Source organism: Dermochelys coriacea, chromosome 2 (genome assembly GCF_009764565.3).
Source record: "Dermochelys coriacea isolate rDerCor1 chromosome 2, rDerCor1.pri.v4, whole genome shotgun sequence".
NCBI lineage: Eukaryota > Metazoa > Chordata > Testudines > Dermochelyidae > Dermochelys > Dermochelys coriacea.
In genome coordinates, this window is record NC_050069.1 from 179232176 (window position 1) to 179253015 (window position 20840).

The 20840-nt window shown below is 39.9% G+C and overlaps 1 protein-coding gene across 9 annotated transcripts in view; it reads left to right on the forward strand.

Moving 5' to 3' along the window:
• AMPH (amphiphysin) overlaps positions 1-20840 on the forward strand; it is a 177340-nt gene that overhangs the window by 78836 nt on the left and 77664 nt on the right. For 7 of the 9 annotated variants that reach the window (XM_038388778.2, XM_038388777.2, XM_043508716.1 and 4 more), the window contains exon 2: positions 4655-4735. In XM_038388778.2, the coding sequence (XP_038244706.1) occupies positions 4655-4735 (81 nt within the window). Of the gene's footprint in view, positions 1-4654; positions 4736-15970; positions 16104-20840 lie in introns of those variants that run through there. The other 2 variants (XM_038388779.2, XM_038388780.2) reach the window with 2 other exon arrangements.

Sequence of the window (20840 nt, forward strand, 5' to 3'; positions counted from 1 at the left end):
AAATATATTAATTTCAATTACAATACAGAACACAGTGTACAGTGATCACTTTATGTATTATTTTTGATTACACATATTTGCACTGTAAAAATTATAAACAAAAGAAATAGTATTTTTCAATTCACCTCATACAAGTACTGTAGTGCCATCTCTTTATTGTGAAAGTGCAACTTACAAACGTAGGGTTTTTTTTGTTACATAACTGCACTCAAAAAATAAAACGTGTAAAACTTTAGAGCCTACAAGTCCACTCAGTCCTACTTCTTTGGAAGTGCCTTCCAAAATCTGAGAGGACGAGGTATGGAGCATGCTTTCAGAAGTCTTAAAAGAGCAACACGCTGATCCAGAAACTATAGAACCCGAAAGACCAAAAAAAGAAATCAACCTTCTGCTGGTGGCATCTGGCTCAGCTGATGAAAATGAACATGCGTTGGTCCACACTACTTTGGATCGTTACTGAGCAGAACCTGCTATCAGCATGGACTCGTGTCCTCTGAAATGGTGTTTGAAGCATGAAGGGACATATGAATCTTTAGCCCATCTGGCATGTAAATATCATGTGACACCGGCTATGATAGTGCCATACGAATGCCTGTACTCACTTTCAGGTGACCTTGTAAACAAGAAGTGGGCAGCATTATCTCCTCCAAATGTAAACAAACTTGTTTGTCTGAGCGATTGGCTGAACAAGAGTGGACTTGTAGGCTCTACAGTTTTACATTGTTTTACATTTGAATGCAATTATTTTTTGTAAATAATTTTATATTTGCAAGTTCAACTTCCATGGTAAAGAGATTGCACTACAGTACTTGTATTAGGTGAGTTGAAAAATACTATTTCTTTTGTTTTTTAGAGTGGAAATATTTTAAATCAAAAATAAAGTGAGCACTGTACACTTTGTATTGTTGTAGTTGAAATCAATATATTTGAAAATATAGAAAACATTGAAAAATATTTAATATTTAAATATAAAAATATTTAAATGGTATTCTATTGTTTAACAGTGTGATTAATAACGATTACTTTTTTTAATCTCTTGACAGCTCTATTAATGAGTTATATCCTAAACCTAGTCCATTAAACATCTCATCAAATATTTTAATAATTTCTTTTGCATCCTTGTTTTTACAAGTTGTATGCCTATTTGGTCATCTGCATGTGCAAATTGCTGTTAACCTGAGCAGACCTGGGACTTCCTTTTCTGCTGTTCCAAACTTTTTAAAGTGGTATCTGTCCTTATATGACATGCCTGTATGGTTTTACTTTTGCACCTTTTGTGCCCCTTATAAAACTGGATATTCACTGATTATTTTGTATACTTTTCCTGAGATTACATTGCAAGTGCTAGTATCTTTTTTTTTTTTAAATTCACTTTTTGCTCATTTATTATTGGTGTCACACACCAATCTGTTTTGGACTCTTGCTTTGATTTGTAAGTGTACAAAGAGACTCAATTTAACAACTCCTGTTTCTGTAATATCATCATTTTCACCATCAATGTTGTATGTTCATGAAAGTATTTTGCTTTTGTATTTCTTTGAAAATTGTGCTTGGAGCTGAGCAATACGCTTAGGAAATGGTTGCTCTTATGCCTTGAATTACAGTGCACTCATGATTGCTTCCTGTATTTATTGCAAACTAACCTTTTATTCCCCATTTTTTAACATTATGTCCTTGCTATACATTTTTAATTGGACACACTTCATTTTTTTCACTGTTTGTTAACCTTTCATTTGGTAAACACAGTATAAAGCAAATTTCCACTTTTCTTTATAAAGGCAAGTCAATTTCCTGCAATAACCTTGCTTTCACTTGGTTATTACTCATACCACAAGTAACTGAGTCTCTGTTATTCTACCTGCTAACTTGTATGATTTGGATATATTACTCTGGTCAGTAGCCCAAGCTGTATAGAAAATGTGGCTTTCCCATATGGCATTCTTTCATAGATCAAGATAGTCTTAAAAATTTTGAATTTTTTCCCTAACTTTGCAATCCCATACATGGTTCCACTAAAATGAAGCTCTCTGGTATCTCTGGGTCTCCCATGCACCCTCTCCTATTTGTCTGCAGTACCATTTATTTTCAGGAAAATATGCTAATCCTGAAGAAAGAGAGATTGGATAGATGGTCCAATGGTGAGGGCTCTAGCATATGACTCAGGAGATCCAATTTTGATTCTCTGTTCTGCTGCAGATTTTGTGTGACTTTGAGCAAGTCTTTAAGCATTCTATCCCTCAGCTCCCCATCTGTAACATTAAGATAATTATACCTCCCCCATTCCCCACCTCACAGGCATGTGGTGAGGTACATGGTATGCCCACATCTTGAATACTGCGTACAGATGTGGTCTCCTCATCTCAAAAAAGATATACTGGCATTAGAAAAGGTTCAGAGAAGGGCAACTAAAATGATTAAGGGTTTGGAATGGGTCCCATACATAGCGGGTTTAAAGAGACTAGGACTTTACAGCTTGGAAAAGAGGAGACTAAGGGGGGATATGATAGAGGTATATAAAATCATGAGTGGTGTGAAGAAAGTGAATAAGGAAAAGTTATTTACTTCCCATAATATAAGAACTAGGAGCCACCAAATGAAATTAATGGGCAGCAGGTTTAAAACAAATAAAAGGAAGTTCTTCTTCACACAGCACACAGTCAACCTGTGGAACTCCTTGCCCGAGGAGGTTATGAAGGCTAGGACTATAACAGGGTTTAAAAGAGAACTGGATAAATTCATGGAGGTTAAGTCTATTAATGGCTATTAGCCAGGATGTGTAAGGAATGGTGTCCCTAGCCTCTGTTTGTCAGAGGGTGGAGATGGATGGCAGGAGAGACACTTGATCATTACCTGTTAGGTTCCCTCCCTCTGAGGCACCTGACATTGGCCACTGTCAGCAGACAGGATACTGGGCTGGATGGACCTTTGGTCTGATCCAGTATGGCCATTCTTATGCTCTGAAAGATTGAGGCACTCGGATACTACAGTAATGTGGGCTATATAATTATTTTTGGTAGCTAGCATGTGACTGCTTTTATCAGGTTCCCTTCTAGACCTGATTCAAGTGGCTTCATTTGCTCCATCTTTGTCAAAGATTCAGTTTTCTTCTGTCAACGTGCAGAAAGATGTGATGCACAGGAAGTTGGTGAGTATTTGGTGAGGAAAGTTGACCAGTGACCAGTCACAACAGGCTAAAAAATACCACTGAGATTAACAGAAATCTAAAATGTGCTTAAGACCAGTAAACTACTAGCTTTTAAAATTATTTGTCCCTACTCCTATCTCTTCAGTATCTGCCTATAGCGGACATGTCAAAAACTACCTTCAGTGCATTAACAATATCATAATCATCATTGTGTCACAGTTCAGGGCAGCTGCACCTGTATTCCCCCTCTGTGGTCCAATAAATGCATCTACTCTAGGTCCCTGGCTTGTCAGCTGTCACCTCTTTTGGGTGGAGACCTGGGCCTCCCTTCCCAAGGGTATTTGCAGGCTGCACAATTCCCTGACTATACTGTGATATCCCCAGCAAAAGACACTGCCTAAGCAGGCCTGCTTCACTTCTCTCCTCAGAGATGGTACACAGCATGATTGCCACAGTTAGGTTATCACACAGCTCTATGTAAGCAAGCACATTTATTCTTAAAATGAAAGCATTCAAGAGAGAACCTACTAACACAATACACGCATGCTAATAAGCTTACCACAGATCACCCCAACTCCACAAGGTGTCCGGCCAGTGAACAGTCCTTCAAACCCTACCTAGGCGTTCTCCCTGTGGTCACAAGTTCATCACAGGTTCAGCTCAGAACAAGCACCATCAGCCTTATGGGTTCTCAGTATTTGAAAGTCCTTCCCTAAGGACTGGGGGATACACCCTCCATTGAATCAGAGGTCCTGTCTGTTTGCTGGATCAGAAGGAAGGCCCCAAGTCACTTTTAACTCAAGCTATTTAACCAAAATTCCTTTCTTTGTCTGTTGGTCCCCGAAAATCCAGTTTGAACCAGTATAGGTAAGACTCTCTTCAGGTGGTCGTAGCTCTCTGGAGGCTCTCTGAGTGAATTTGCTAACCACCCGCCTAAACCATTTACCTGACCAACCTCCACTTAGTTCCTGGGAGGCTGTGGTCTCCCGCTCCAAAGGAAATACATACAATTCCTCGATAGTACATGAACATTTGCATTTTTAATACAGTGAACTCCTAAAATACTTATTGAATTATTGTTACGGTTTGTCCAGGATATTTGCTCCATCACACTCGGACTGAAGCTGATGTTTCCAGAAAATCTCTCTCTTTGAATCTTGGGGTTATTTCAGTGTCAGAAATATGTATTGCTTCATAAAAAGGGAGCAAGAACTCCACACATTCCATATATTCGCACTCTTCCTCCCACACACACACACACAAAATGTTTTTAGAGTTTTGTGTCTATAATCTTCCTTTATTTTTTGCAAAGGTAGTAGTATCATGTATGTACTTTGGAGAGTGATTATACATTGTAGTGCATACCACAGCTAAAAAATTAAATGCCATTAAAACATAACAGCAGCTCTGATGAGAACAGAGGCAGTTAAAGTCATGATATTGTTCTATTGTGACTCCAAATATTCTCCTTACTAGACATAATGCAATTCTTTTTTTTTTCTTCTTTAGGTACTTCAAAAGCTAGGGAAAGCTGATGAAACAAAAGATGAACAATTTGAAGAATATATTCAAAACTTCAAACGACAAGAGGTCAGTTTTCTTGTTTGGTTTGTGTAACGCCAAAAAATTGGGGTGTATTTGAATTCATTGATTGTGACGAGTATGCTTTCTGGCAACAGGTCAGACACATTGTATGAAGTTTTACAGTTAAAGGATTTCATCCAGCAGTCCTCATGTAAACAAAACTCAGTTCAAGTTTTGCTTGCAAAGGGACCGCAGGATTGGGCCCAACATTTGTAATAAAGGGCCAGGTTCTGATTTCATGCAACACCATTCTGAAACTGCAGGCACTCTCTTGAACATAATATCATGTAAGTCACTGGAGTGACTGTGGATGTACAACAGTGTAACTGAAAACAGAATCTGACCCAAATTAATACTGCAAATGCAAAACTGTAGTTGTATTTTACAAAGGGGAGGCATATTTGTGTGATTTCTTTGCTTGTTTTCTCAGTAGTTGTCAAAGTCTGAAGATGAACATGAACATTATAGATTATAGAGTATATTCTTCCTGCACTGCCCTATTGATGTATTATTATTAATAATAATAATAATTATTGTTAATATTTATTTCGCAACAGCGCTCAGGCACCCCAATCAAGATTGGGGCTTCATTGGGCTAGGTGCTGTAGGTACACATATGATGACATATTCTCTGTCCTAAAGACCTTATTATCTACTCTGCTTACAATGTACTCTAAATTCTAACCTTCATTACTCCTTGCTGTACTGATCAGAGGTGACTAATTATACTGAATTCCATGGCACCTTTCTAGTGTGAATTAATACCCACTAAGAATTAGATAAATTCTACCAAGATTATTTAATTTGTTATGTAAAACAAGTATAAATCCAGGTCTCCAGAGATTTAACCATAGTCTTTCTGTTCTTCCCTTTGTTTGCGGTTTAGCTCACATGTAAAGACACTTAAATAGTTCAGGCCTAAGAAGTTATTTCTCCATCTGTTGTTGAATGTACTTGAGATACAAAGATCTGTTTTATTTATCTAAAATGTTTCACATGTAAGTGAAAATAACACATTTATTTTTTTAAAAGTTCACCTTATCAGGATGTTTTCTATGAAAACAGCCCCATTAGAAAAGAGCTAACGTGGTGAAATGGTCACTTTAAACGAGAAGCCATTAGGGACCGATTTGTATCTCTATCACCTCTGGTTGTTCATATGCTCTCTTACAATCCAGAAACTCACTCATGGGAGAGGTAGCTAGGACTGGGGGAGCATTAAGGTTGGTCTTCCACATTTTAGTATGGCATGTGAGAATTGGCTTTGGGAGCGTGAGACTGTGTTTGTGATTCCCTCACTGAATCAGTCCTTACCCATGCCACGCACTGGTGTATCTCCTGTACAGACGCTGCTTATTCCTCCCCCCGCCTCACTTGCTCCAGAATGGCCAGCCCCAGTTGGGCTCCTGCTCAGTGTCCTTGCAATTAATGGAGAGGGGTGTAGAGAGCCACTGATGTAAAGGATTTGCACTCCCCACTCCATGAGGCCCAGGAGCAATGGAGGCTTCAGGAATTGCTTGTCCAGGTGGATCTTCACTTCTCCATCCCAAGGCTCAAGGGAAGGGAGATAGCAGCAGTCACTGTTCTGGGAGGGTGGTTCTTCATTCACCTTCCTGAGGCCTGGAGGGAGATGGAGGTAACGTGAGCCACTGGGCCCAAAGCAGACAGCAGACCTGGGAGCTGTTGGGCCATGCAAGGATCTTGTATTTTTCTTTTTTCCAAGATTTTTAACAGGGTCATTTATATGAACATGGGATATTTTTCTACTTCCTCTTCTGCAGCTGCTTATTGTCGAGTGGGAAGCCATAATCATTTCTTGGTAATGTCACTGCCATTTGCATGGCAACTAATTGTGATGTCAAAAAACAGAGGTATATGTTTTTCTCTTTAGGTGGAGCAAAGGTGGGAAGAACGAGGCCCTGTTAAGAAACAAAGTTCCTGTAAGATGTAATTTTTAGCCAAATGACCCTAGTAATAGAAGAAGAAATAAGAATGAAGATGAAAGGAGTGGGGGGAATCTCCTATTTCAACAAAATTTTGTCTAAGATAATTTGTTTTTGAAGAATTTGCTGTAGTGGTGTTTTCCTGCTGGAAGTCTTGCTATGGGCAAACAAGGCTGATGATGCTAATTTTATTTATCGTCTCAGTCTTTGGTGGACGGACTGTAAATAATGAGCAGTCATGGGCACAGCAGAATCTAGATAGCACTAAATCAGGACATAACCATGACATAGGGCAAGAGGTTGAACTGAGGGGGAAAGTAATTAGCATTCCTTTTCCTACTCCACCCACAAAATAAACCCTGCCCATGTGATGTTCCAAATTGATACCATTTTGAGTAGGTAGTGCAGATGTTCAAAATTTGATCATGTATGCTGTCTGAGCTTGATTGGGCTCCTTGGGCTGCATTCCCCCTCAGTGGGGTTCAGATGTACCCATAGGCTCTGCTTGGTTCCTAGTGCTTGATTATGGAAAAACAAAAGCCTGTCCATTTGCATAGGTCTTCATAATATGCCTCCTCTTGATTTGTCCTTGCTTTGATCAACAGTGAAATAGTTGACAAAGTTCAGATATAAAATATTATCATTGTGCATCTGAATTAACACCCATTCTGATGAATGTAGCATTTCTCAGCTTTCAAAGCAGCTCAACCAAACCTCCCAGTCGGAGAACATTTTAAGGGAAATTCTAAACTTTACTTAAAATCTCTGACTAGCAACTAATGCATCCATCTGATTCCCAGCTGTGCCCTAGGGCTGCATTTGAATTCTGGGGAGATTGTCCCTTCAGCTTTGCTTCCCCTTCTGAGGTGTTTGCAGCCACTGGTGCCCCTGCAGGCTTCAGCGAGTGAGCTAAATTGAGAAATGCCAGACAATAAAAGAAAGGTCTGTTTCACTTTCTCCCTCCCTTATCAAGTGTCTCATTGGGGGATCTTGATGAGTTCTGTTAGCAGAATGCAGTCCATACCCCTACTTATCCAGGCAAGGTCATCTTCCCCCTCTCCCTGTTCCCTAACAGGAAAGAACTGGCTACAGGGACTAGCAACCACCCCGCCTCTATCTGTGTTAGAGGAGTGAAGTGAGATGGAAGATTGTGCCTGGGTTCCTATAGCCTATGTTAGCAGCCATGCCTCTGATGGCCATACCATCCTCCTCCTCCCCATCCATTTTCCCCATAGATCATAGATGGACAGCACTGCACACAACACTATTCTCCAATGCCCACTTTGTTTCCATGCTTCCACCTCCTCCAAGCAGCTGGCCAAGGAGTGAGAAGAGGGGCAGAAACCCAGATCTGAAAGAACAACAAGGCAGCAAGGGATCTCTTTTTAGCCCACCATTTATTTACTTCTAACCCTTAGCCCATATTTTATAGGGCCAGAACATTCCTCAGTGCATATCAGTCCAAATTCAAGGTAGTGTAACTACTGAAGGTAAATGTGGCCATCTCCTCTGATAGTCGAAGCCCCAGTGGTTCTAACTAGGGAAGATGGTTAACTGAAAGAGCAGCCTTCTCAATACACTGGCACTTCACTGGCAGCCAGTTCCAGAAAGACATCACCTCAGTCCCCTTTGTGGGCATGAAAACTCTCAGGTGGCAACAGACCACCCTACCCTATGGGAAGAAAAATTATGATCAGTTGTGACACTCTAAGCTCCTGCACATGCTGTCACAAGCAATGCTAACATTTCTTCCAGGATTGTGTTAGTATTAGTACTGGCTTAAGGAAGAAGAAAAATCACTTCTATCTCTTTCTGGATAATTTTTCTTATCAGAACTCTGTACAGCGAGAGTTGAAACTAACCACAGAGTCGTATGGTTTCTGGAGTATGTTGGATTCATAATAAACACAGACACATGGTACCAGGGAAGTCAATCAAAGGCCTGGGATGAGGAAGAATATTATCTGCTACAAAGTCTTATTTCAGATGAATATTAACTGAAAATGGCCACAAAAGCTATAAACAGAAACAAAAATCCAATTACTATTGGAGCCTATTGGGAATTCTGATCTCAGACACAGGCATGCTTCAGTGAACCATAGTGCATAGGAGACATGTCCAATATTACTGATTATTCCTTCCACATCTCACACTATCGTATCCATTGGCAGAGACCACAGTCCCATTGTAAATTCTCCCCTCCCTCAACTGGTGAATGCGGAGAATCAGATATTTTTAAGGGATTCACTGATTAGCAAACCAGGCAGAGCGATCTTTTGGTCAGAGGCCAACTGGGGATAATGGAGGAGGGTTCATTTAGATCCCATTTCAATCCAGGAAACAATCCAGAGACAGAGCACAGCATCCATCAGCTGGAACATAGTGATTCACTGAGGTAGGAGCTACAGAGTACTATTTAAAGTAGAAAGCGGTGGCAGAGATTCCCTGCCTGACCCTCCACCTCTCTCAGGAACCCCACTTCCCTGCACCAGCAGCCAGGAGGACTTTAATGTGGGTGTATCAGAATATCCAAGCAAAAAGTCCAAGCCTCTGTTATCAGCATGCTCAAGAAAAGGAATCCCAACATTAAATGCTTTCTTGGGGCAACAACCCTTTTTCACAAGCTCACAGAAAACTGCCTTGGGACCTCATTCTGCTCCATACAGCACTACCCAGATCCCTGCCGGAGGGCATCACTATACTTTCTACCCATTAAAATAGATGTCCCAATATCTACTGTTTCCAATCAGATGAGTTTCTGAAGTTGGGTCTCCTCAGAGAAGACTTCCATATACTAGTTTTAACTCAGAGAAGCAGTTCTCACAACTGTCACAGAGTTCATTCTCAAATAGATGGAAGAAATAATCTTCTTTTCATTAAGCATCAAAGTCAGTCCTTTGGAGCACTGACAAACTCAGGAAAGGAAGTTGTCTCCCTTGTACTGAGATCTGCTTGGCAGCCTCATTGCCATCGAAATACATTAATCAAAATCTGCATATGGGTCATTTAATCTTTAGCCAATACCATTTCTTGTATGCAATGTTGTTGTAGCTCTGTCAGTCCCAGGATATTAGAGACAAAGTGGGTGAGGTAATATCTTTTTATTGGAGTAACTTCTGTTGGTGAGAGAGACAAGCTTTCGAGTTACTCAGAGCTCTTCTTCAGGTTCAGATTCACCAAGATACTTAATCACATGAGTATCACCACACACTTAAGTTTAGTCACCTCCTTATGCACCTTGATGAAACAGAGCTGTCACTGAACAAAAAAGTCATCAGTATGGTCTTTCTGGAAGCACTTTGAACTGAGCTTTTTAATTTTTTTTTCCAATGGAGGAATTTCATCTCACTTAGGATTCCTGAGGATTCCTTCAGGTTTACCCACCACCATCCACCTCTTGGCTGAGGACTACAGAATAGAAGCCTCTTCTGGGCCTATCAAACCAGCTGTTGAATTGGCCAGATGAATCACTACAGGCTAACACGAGTCAGTTCATTTTTTGCAGGCACTGAGCAGGCTGCCTTTACGTAGTTTCCAAGTTCTATGAATCAGAAGAAACCAGATACCAGAACTGAACCAGGGTCTCTTAGCACAGAGCAACGAGATTTGGATTTTAAACAATACATAAAACATATTCATATCTTAGCTTTATTTTGATTTGCAAGGAAGAAAACTGTCTATCTCACAAGAAAACTGGCACTATTAAACAGAACTCATGTACCGTGAATAGGTTCATATAGGACACAGACATTTTCTGTATACTAAAAGATAGCAATTCTTGAATCTTTATTTCTTCCTTTATGCATAAGCTAATTGTGAACATGCCTATATTTTTAGTTAAGCCAAAAGTAAAAAAACAAAAACAAAACCAAGTTTCAAATCTTGCATGTTCCTCTCTCAGGCAAAAATATCACTGATTCTAGTGGGAGTTTGTACTAATAAACATGATGAAGGATTTGGGCCTAAATTTTCTCTCTGCTCTATTGTTCAAGCAAGTGCATCTTTCACTTTATTTTTATTTTCTGATCCCAGTCTCATGGAAAGAATTTAGTACTTGCTGACTAGTATTATGCAAAGTTAAACAGTGATTCCCTTGTCGCTAAGTGTATTCTAATCAGAATAATGCCAGCATTATAATTCATAACAGATCAATATTCTGTTTAATGTCTCCTGTGCATCTTTATCTTTAATTGCTCAGTTGCTCCATCAGTATGTGAGACCATTTCTGCAATGGAAAACAAAAAGCAAGTTATAGGTATTTCATTAGGCTATAAAAAAAAATAGCCTCTCCGCCACTCATTCTTATAAAATAAAATGTTGCCAGGATGAAAATTAAGTAGAATGTCCAGTGTTCCGGGTGCTGGTTTATAAAATTATGAGAAAATCAAGAGGCTTTTCTTCAGTGAGCAAAGCTTGCTCCTTTAGTTGATTTACAGAATTCACATTATGCATGTGATGGACAGGTTGGGGCAGCTGCTGTTCTTGCCTGGTGTACATACTATGGGATCCCTGAAAGCTCCCTAGTTGGTCTATTCTTTGGGCTTGGGGGCCAGGGTGTGTGTGGGGGGAACGTTAGTGTAACTAACGTTAGTTAGTCAGTTAGTGTAACTCGGTGGTGTTCCATTGACTACACTGGAGCTACAATGATTTACACCAGCAGAGGATTTAGCTCCCTGTTTCCATTCACGTGCTTTATGCTACCATTTGTTGTTGCTGCCACCGTGTGGTAGGAAAATGCATTCAGTAAACAAATCATTTGGTGAAAGTATTAGGGCCTGATCCTCATCTGATGAAAAGGCAATGTAGCTACACTGATTTACACCAGCTGTGAATCTGGTTCTTAGCCCACATTTTTTATTAAGAGAATGAACAGTAACAAACTATCACTTGGTAGCTAACTAAGGATCCTCATGGTCTCTTTTTCAATACCAGTCAGAGACTAAAAGGTACGAAGGCGAAGGAGGACACCAACATGTACCCTAGTCACCTGGAATCAATCTGAACTGAAATTCTCCAGCAGCCTTTTTCTTGTGGGAATGCCTGGTGCCCCACATATGGATCTTAAATCTGTACTGCATCATGATGAGTGTAGAGCCCATTTCACACTCCTTCCCTTGGCCCTCATGCCTGTGCTTGAGCTTGGGATGGAAAAAGGGACCAGTCAATAAACAAGATTTTTCAAAGCTGCCTGAGTGATTTAGAAGTCTAATTCCCATTAGCTGGTGTATTATTCCCTTACAGTTTTGAAAATGTTGGCATAAAACTGCAGAGAACTCCTGACACTTAGTATTTTGTGAGAAAAATGTGTAATTACATGTGGGTTCCCATATCTCTGTCTGTTAATACAGATCTCCATTCAGAGAGCCGCCTTTCCTAAAACAGAGTTGATGCCAAAAGTGATTCCCAGTGGATACTCTGCAGAGAACTAGACTCTCCAAAGAATATCTAGTCTCCAGTGGGGAATTTTTTTCCCCTAATCTCAAAACTGGTGATCAGTGAAAGTACCCTGCATTCCAGTAAGGGTCATGTGAACATTACACCCAGAGACTGTTCATCTAATGGATACCTTCCCTGGAGCAAGCCTGTGACACAGCTGAGATGCCTGCTGACCACTAAGCCCAATGAGGATGGGAATAAACGCTGCAAATTATCAGGGGAGGAGGAGGAATGCATTCCTGCTTGCCACTGGGAATCCTTTTGTCCTAAAATGTATTCATGATCATGATGGGCACAGTGATGAGCTATGAATACTCAAAAACACACGCCCTGTTTGTGGATTTCACCAGGACTACTAGGTGACCTAGTGTACAATTAAATCCCATATCAGTCCCACTAGTTTCCAACTAGGTGTGATCTCAGGAAGGTGGAGAATCTGTACTTTCATAGGTTTATTTTTTCAGGAGATACCTGTCTACTCTCTAATGAATTCCACAATTCACATAAGACAGTAATTGGTTGGGTTTGGGTGGGTTTTTTTTAGATGTTCACTCCTACAAAATCTAAAATGGAAAGCTTAATTAATCAAATTAGGGTTAGTTTAGATTGCATCTTGACACTTCTCGATTGTGTTTACCTGTTATATCTCAGCCTTTTTTAATGACTGTTTGTTAGTTGCTTTCTCTAAGACAAAACCTTGCTGTGATTTTTTTAAGTCAAACTATCATGCAGTGTTTATCAAACATACTGTTGTATGTTACTTCAGGAACCCTTCAAGTATCTGCCCACTGAGACACTAGACTTCATCAACATCTGGGCTTTGACAAATGGAGGGAATGCAATCCAGCAGATCTACCCTGGGGGATATGGAATGTTTTAACACTGCCTCCCAACATGGGCCAATTACTCACTTTTAAAAAAAATATTAAAGCAAATGAACATAAAGAGTACATTTGTTAAGAAGTCCACTAACACACAGCATTTAGATATAGATCATAAATGCATATAGGTACAGATATAGGTAGGATATAAGTATAGATACAGACAGAGGCAAAGTACAGTTATAGAAAGTACAGATCTATATAGTACTGCACTATATAGATCTATATAGTACTGTACTATAGATGTATAGATCTATATAGTACTGTAGTTATAGATTATATTCAGGCAGACACTTTCGAGTCTGATCCTGAGTTCCTCACATATCCAACATTTCCTTTGACTCCAGTGTAAGATTGAGGTATATAAATAATGCAGGCTCACACCTCTAGTAATCTCCATTAGAAAACAGGAAAAAGATATAGACGTTAGAGACCAAAAAATACCATGAGTAGAATATCCTGAATGGAACAGTATATGGTAAGCAGTAAACTGTGGTTAACTTCTATTAGGACAAATCAAGGAAAACCTGTTTCATATTCTAAGATGTACTAGTGCATTTGTACCTTTTCTACATTGTCAAGAGGAGGTTTTTTTTTGTTTTTTTTTTTTTACTTTGGTTAATTATCCCAGATATTTGTGTTTGAACAAAGGCTCTCTCTGTATCAGCTCATCCCGTCCTCTAGATGCCCGAATTTGCCACTTCTTTCATTACACTAATCACAGACTGTTACACTGTGAAGCACCACACTTCCCCATTCGTATATAATAAAGAAATAAGAATCTTATGAGATAATTAATTAGTGGGATATAATGGATAAGGGAAGTGCAAGCAATGTGAATGCCACATTTCTTTAATATTAGACTTTGCATGTAGGTTTGTTTTACAAAAATCGACTGGAAAGTCTGGGGTGATGTAGGGGGAGAGAAGGTAACGCTTAGAAGAACTGAGCACTGCTATAAGATCATCTTCTACTGAGGGTGTCTGCTCTCCTCATTAAAACAGGGATTACAGAAATATGGTGGAATAGCAGTCATGACTGGAATACGGGTATTGACAGGTACGTACTGCTTGAGAGGGATAGAAATGAAGGTAGTGGGGCAGTGTTGTGTATCAGCGATGTGGTAAACTATAAAGAAATGAGAAGTGATAGTATAAAACAGAATCTGTTTAGGTCTAAAGGACTTTGGGAAAGAATTGCAAAAATGCTTCTATAGCGTCCCCCAGGCTCAGACTCTGACATGGATAGAGAGTTCTTTAAAGTTATTTGAGAGAGAAATACTACTTGGAATTATGTCATAATGGGACAACATTGCTTCCTGGATATAAACTGGAGGATAAATGCTATTAATAATGGTAGAGCTCAGTTATTCCTGAATGTGATAGCTGACAATTTTCTTCATCAAATAATCTTGTCTCAAGAGATCACGAGTCGATTACATTTAAATTAAATGGCTAGGTAATCAAAACCGGTTTGACAACTATGGGTTTTTTTCATTTCAAAAGGGTGAACTTTGAGAAATTAAGGGAATTAGTTTGAGAAGTCAACTAAAGTGTGAAGGACTTAAAGGTGGAGGAGGTTTAGAATTTCTTTAAGTCAAGGATACAGAAACTACCTAGAATTTACATCCCAAGCAAGGGGAAAAAACGTGCAGGGAAGAGCTTCATACCCAACTGGAGGAATATCCACCTCAAAAAGGTTATGAGGAGTTAGCAAAGAGGCTATAGGGGAAGAGAAAACAGATTGATTAGCAAAGAAAGCTACATCTTAGAGCTCCAAAAATGGAGGAATAAAGTGAGAATTGTTACAAGTCAAGCTGAAGTAATTTTTAATTTTTCTTGCCAAAAAATTAAAATAAATAAGAGGTTCCTTAGTTATAGAAATAAAAAGAGAATGAAGAAGAATGAGGTTGGGAGTTATGCAGTATGAATGGGGTAGAGATTAAAGATAATTTGTGGTCCAAAAACTAAATGAATACTCTGCCTCAGGTTACAATAAGGATGAAAACTCAGGGCATAAGACAGGCCTGATGATTGAAAGGCATGTATAGAAATAGAAATTACATGACCTGAGGTAGAAGAAAAAGGCTTAAGCACTGAAATTAGGTGGGAGCAGGGAGGAAGAGGAGACACTGGATAATTTGCAACCCGGGACACTGAAAGAACTGGCACATGAGATTGCTAGTCTAGTAGCAAGGATTATCAATAAATCTATCTATTCAGAGGTGGTACTGTATGACTGGAGAACAGCTAACATTGCACCTATGTTTAAGAAAGGGGAAACAACAGATCTGGGCAATTACAGTCCCATTAGTCTGATATCAATAGCATGCATGGCTTTAGAAGAAATTTTGAAGGGAGGAAAATGAAAAAGTTGATGTCATGTCACATGAGTTTACCAAGGTAGATTGTGCCAGACTAACTTGATTTCCTTCGTAGGGAAGATAATTGACATTTTAGATAATGGAAAGATAGTAAATTTAATATAGAATCATAGAAATGTAGGTCTGGAAAGAATCTCAAGAGGTCATCTAGTCCAGCCCCTTATGCTGAGGCAGGACTAACTATACCTAGACCATCCCTGTCAGGTGTTTGCCTAACCTATTCTTAAAAAGCTCTAATGATGGGGATTTCACAACCTAAGCCTATTCCAGTGCTTAACTATTCTTACAGTTATATTTCCCCCCTGATATCTAACCTAAATCTCCCATGCTGCAGATTAAGCCCATCACTTCTCATCCTGCCGTCAGTAGACATGGAGAACTACTGATCACTGTCCTCTTTGTAACAACTGTGATACAGGAGGGCCAGGGAGCAGTGGGAGAGTGCTAGAAGGGAAATGTATAAGCTCAAGGCTAATTAAGGCGTGGTTCCCTGTAGCCTAGGGAAGGTGGCTGCAGGTTAATTGGAGCATCTGCAGTCAATTAAGGCTCTGTTAGGAACCTAATAAATCTCCCTGATTCAGGCAGACAGAGGAGGAGGGGGGAAGGAGAAAGGACTGGAGCTTGGAGGAGTGCTGTGAGACTTGGAAAATCAGAGAACCAAAATAAGGGGGACCCTGACCCAGTAGGGGAGCATGTAAGGACTTCAGGTACCCCACCCAAAGGGGAAGAGGGTAAGAACCCATGGGGGTTGAGAGGGGCTGGGACTCGGGCTCAGAGTGAGGAGCAAACCCAGACACCCCCCCCCCCCCGCTTCTCTCCTTTACCACCTTCCTAGGCCACTAGCAGGGCCATTGACACCCCAAGAACAGGGGCAAGGGGCGGTATCTTAGTGCCCTGCCAAGAAAAGCGCAGGACCCACCAGACTAACGTTGGCCATCTTGTCACACAACCCTTAACATATCTGAAGACCATTATCCACCACCTCTCAGTCTTTTTTTTTTTTTAAGATTAAATATGCCCAGGTTTTTAACTTTTCCTCATTGGTCAGATTTTCTAAACTTTTTATCATGCGTGTTGCTCTTTTCTGGGACTCTGTCCAATTTGTCCATATCTTTCTTAAAGTGCGGTACTCAGAATTGGACACAAGTCTCCAGCTTCTCACCACTGCTGAGAAGAATGGGACAACTACCTCCCATGTCTTACGATCAATCCCCTTGTTAATGCAACCCAAAATGACATTAGCCTTTTCACAAGTGAATTGCATTGTTGATTTATTCAATCTGTTATCCACTATAACCTCCAAATCCTTTTCAGTAATACTACTGCCTAGCCAGTTGTTCTCCATTGTGTAGTTTTGGATTTGATTTTTCCTTTCTAAGTGTAGTACTATTCACTTGTCTATATTGAATTTCATCTTGTTGATTTTGGACCAGTTCTCAAATTAATCAGTTTGACTTCAGTAAAACAGGTGACATGGGACCACACAGGAAATTATTAGTTGTTAGAGAAGATAGGGATTAGTACAAGAATTTTAACATAGTAAATGAACTGGCTAAAATGGAGAGAAAATGGATTGTGCTGAAAGGTTGTGATGTGCGTATTGGAGGGAGGTTACTAGTGGAGTTCCTCAAAGATTGATCTTGGGACTTATTTAATATTTTTATTAATGACGTTGGCAAAAGAAGTAGGAGTGTGCTGATGAAATTTACTGATCATACTGTGTGTGTGTGTGTGTGTGTGTGTGGCAGGGGGGCATCGTCAATAGAGAGGAGGATTGGAATATTATACAGTAAGAGCCGGATAGCTTTGCTATCTGGAGCAACAGACGTGTGATGAATTTTAATAGTACAAAGTGCAAGGTCATGCATCTAGGTTTTAATAATAAAAATGACTGCTATGAGCTGGGGGCTCGTGAACTGAAAGCAACAGAGGAGGAAAGAGAATTGGGTAGGGTGGTTGTTCACAGGATCACTGTGACTCACTAATATGATGTGGTTACCAAAAAGGCAAATGTGATCCTGGGATGGATTGTGTGAGGTATTTCCAGTTCAGATAGAGAAGTATTCATGCCATTGAACAAGGTATTGGTAAGATCTCATTTGGAATACTGTGTACAATTCTGGTCACCCATGTTCAAGAAAGATGAAGTGAACGTGGAACAGATACAAAGAAGATCTCCTAGGATTATCAGGGGAATGAAGAACCTATTTTATGAGAGGAGACTAAAAGAGTTGGCTTTATTTAGCCTAGTAAAATCAAGGCTGAGGGGGGCTACGATTGATCTGTGTGAATACGTTGGGGGGGGGGTAAATACCAAGGAGGAAGAAGAGCTATTTAAGCTAAAAGATGATGATGGCACAAGAGCAAATGGATACAAACTATCCATAAATAAAGGAAGGTTTCTAATTATCAGAGGAGTGAGGTTCTGGAACAGCCTCCTACTAGGACTTTTGGGGGCAAACAACTTAATTAATTTTAAGAGAGAGCTTGACAAATTTATGATTGTATGCTAGGGTTGCCTGTGGGAAAGGAGGGCTGAGCTCAGCAGTCCTGGCAAGTCTCTTCCGGTTTATATCTTATGTTTCTAAAAATCTTGTACTACATAGCTCTTTGCCTGCAGAGGTCCAAAAGGGATTTTTTCCCTTGCATATTCTGTTGTGGGTTTGCTTTTTTTGTCTTCCTTTGGAGCATCAGAAATGGCCAAACTGAAGATGGGGGACACTGGACGGGGTGAGTTAGCGCTCTGAGGTGGTACTGAGAATTCTCTCAGCTAATTGCCTGGCTGGTTCTTGATCACATACTCAGGGTCTAACTGATTACCATATGTGGGATCAGGAAGGAATTTTCCCCTATATCAGATTGGCAGTGACTTTGCCAGTTTTTTTTTTCCTTTGTCTCCAGCCTGGGGCATGGGTTGCTTGTTAGGATCATCTGGGTATCTCTCACTTAATCATTTCCCTGCTATTGTGGGGCTTGGGAATTGGTGTGCTTAGATTCATACATATTAAGGTCAGAAGGAACCACTATGATCATCTAGTCTGATCTCCTGCACAATGCAGGCCACAGAATTCCACCCACCCACTCCTGCGAAAAACTTCTCACCTATGTCTGAGCTATTGAAGTCCTCAAATCGTGGTTTAAAGACTTCTTGTAGCACACAATAGCTTCATCTCCCAATGCTCTCATTTCAATTGCTGGGTTCAGTGTGCAGGTGCTGGGTGGTGTCAGAGACCTGTGATACATAGGTGGTCACACTGGATCATCTGGTAGTCCCTTCTGGCCTTAAACTCTATGATTCTATCATTCAAAACCTACCTTTCTCAACCTAGACTTCTTACAGTAACATCACCAAAGAAAAATAAAAGAATCCAGTCTCTGCTGGCTGGTAGAAAAAGAGAAAAACAGAAGAATATATCGTTGAGTGCACTTCCTAATTTGGGGAGGCAGTCGGATACCACAGTGATAGCAACCATACGCAAGCCTACATAGATAGAGATAGAAAATAATGTTAAAAACAGGGTTAGTGTAAATTTTTTTCATTTGATATGCACATATACCTCCCATTGAGTTACCTGTGCATGCCAGTGGGTAGGATTTGGCCCTTCATATTTTTCAAGCTTTCCTGGTGTTAACAGTTCTTTAAATTCATACTTCGATGTCTCTAAAGAATGTAAATCCCTATCTAAAATGTATGCAAATTAGCTCTTGATAGCCTAGTCTTTTTTGCTAAGACTAATAACTGCATATTTCAGTAAAGCATGTCAGCCAACTGATATAGGAAATGCTTTAATTTGAACTGTTGTAGCAGACATATTTAGTTATGAAATGACAATGAGTAACCCTTTTGTAATTCTGTCTCAGTTTAATAAATCTGCACCTGTGGCAACCAGGTGGTAGACAATGCTCTGGACTCTCATCAAGTTCAGGTGATTTATTTCTTTCAGAAATAAAGTACATGATACTTTCAGCCTCACTGCATAAATTGCACTGCATCTGCATCTTGTAAATGAAATGATTAAGAAAATCATGTCCCTATCTTTCTTGTTCAGAGACAGTGTGAACCAATGATGCTTTGAAACAATTCCATAAGCTGATACTAAGGAATTTTCCTAAATTCACGAAGAGGTGACTTTCACATTCTAAATGGGGGGTGGAAAAAGGCGTTTCTAATATGTCTGCTGGCAGCTCCACTTCTAATTTTCTTCCACATCTAGAAAGGTTTCAGAGTAGCAGCTGTGTTAGTCTTTATTCGCAAAAAGAAAAGGAGGACTTGTGGCACCTTAGCATCTGATGAAGTGAGCTGTAGCTCACGAAAGCTTATGCTCAAATTTGTTAGTCTCTAAGGTGCCACAAGTCCTACTTTTCTTTTCACATCTAGAAAAGTTTGCAGGGTCTTATGCCAATTTTATCTCTCAAGTGACTGAATTTGGCCCTTAGTGTTTTAATCTATGATTCAAAATATGCCTACTTGCTGTATCATATTTATATTTTTCATTAAAAGGGCTGATTAATGGTTTAAGGGACCATGGAGCCCCAAGGTCCATGTAGGGTTAGGGGCTCTTTAACCATCAAGGATTTTCCTGGCCTCCCTCAACATTTTGCCTGTGCTTGACCTCTGCCCTGAGGTGCTCATGCCTTTGTTGACCACAGGATATTGATGCTTATAAAATAGAGCACCAGGGTTGGTGAATAAAAGAGAAGAAGAGAGTGATGTGACCACAAGACCAAGGATTTTTATAAAAATGGTGTTTTGGATAATTATTGTAAGTTAGTGTTGTGACATCAGAGTTTTGTGTTTGTTTTTTAGTAAGGGATAGGTCAAATGGTGGTATTTTGGATGTGGAACATCCCATATTATTAGTATGTGCAATCTAATGAGATTGCTTGTGAGATTATTGTGGACATATATATTAACTTTGACAATGTGTGGCCTAATGGTAACATTCTCCTTGACATCAAACAACTGGATTGTGAGGATTCTGTTATCCTTTTTGATTTTTTTCCTGTTTTTCTATATTATAAAACTATTACTTTGTTTGTCATGTTTTTATTGTATACTATGATGATGATAAAATAGGCATCCGTGTCTGATAATAAATAGGACATGATTAGTTGAAGCCTCTTTTTAGGCGCACTCTTTACAGATGTGTACTGCAGCAGACTGGTACATGCCAGTCATTTGCCTTCAAGAAGCTACATATCAATTAACAAAGTTGATGGACTGATTGTCTTAATGCAAATTCATGCAACAGCGATTTCAGAGTTAGCAAATGCTTTAGTGTGGTGGATCAGAAAGGAAGGGGAATCCTCGGCATATATCCGTCATAGGACGTTCATTATAGCAGTAAGATTTGGGGGGAGGGGGGGTGTTTTTTTTTCTTTCACTAGACTTCATCCTTAAGTGCATGGTTTCAATTGTGGTTTCATGTCTGGTGTGAGGTGTTGCAGTGTTCCAGGGCTTCTAGCAC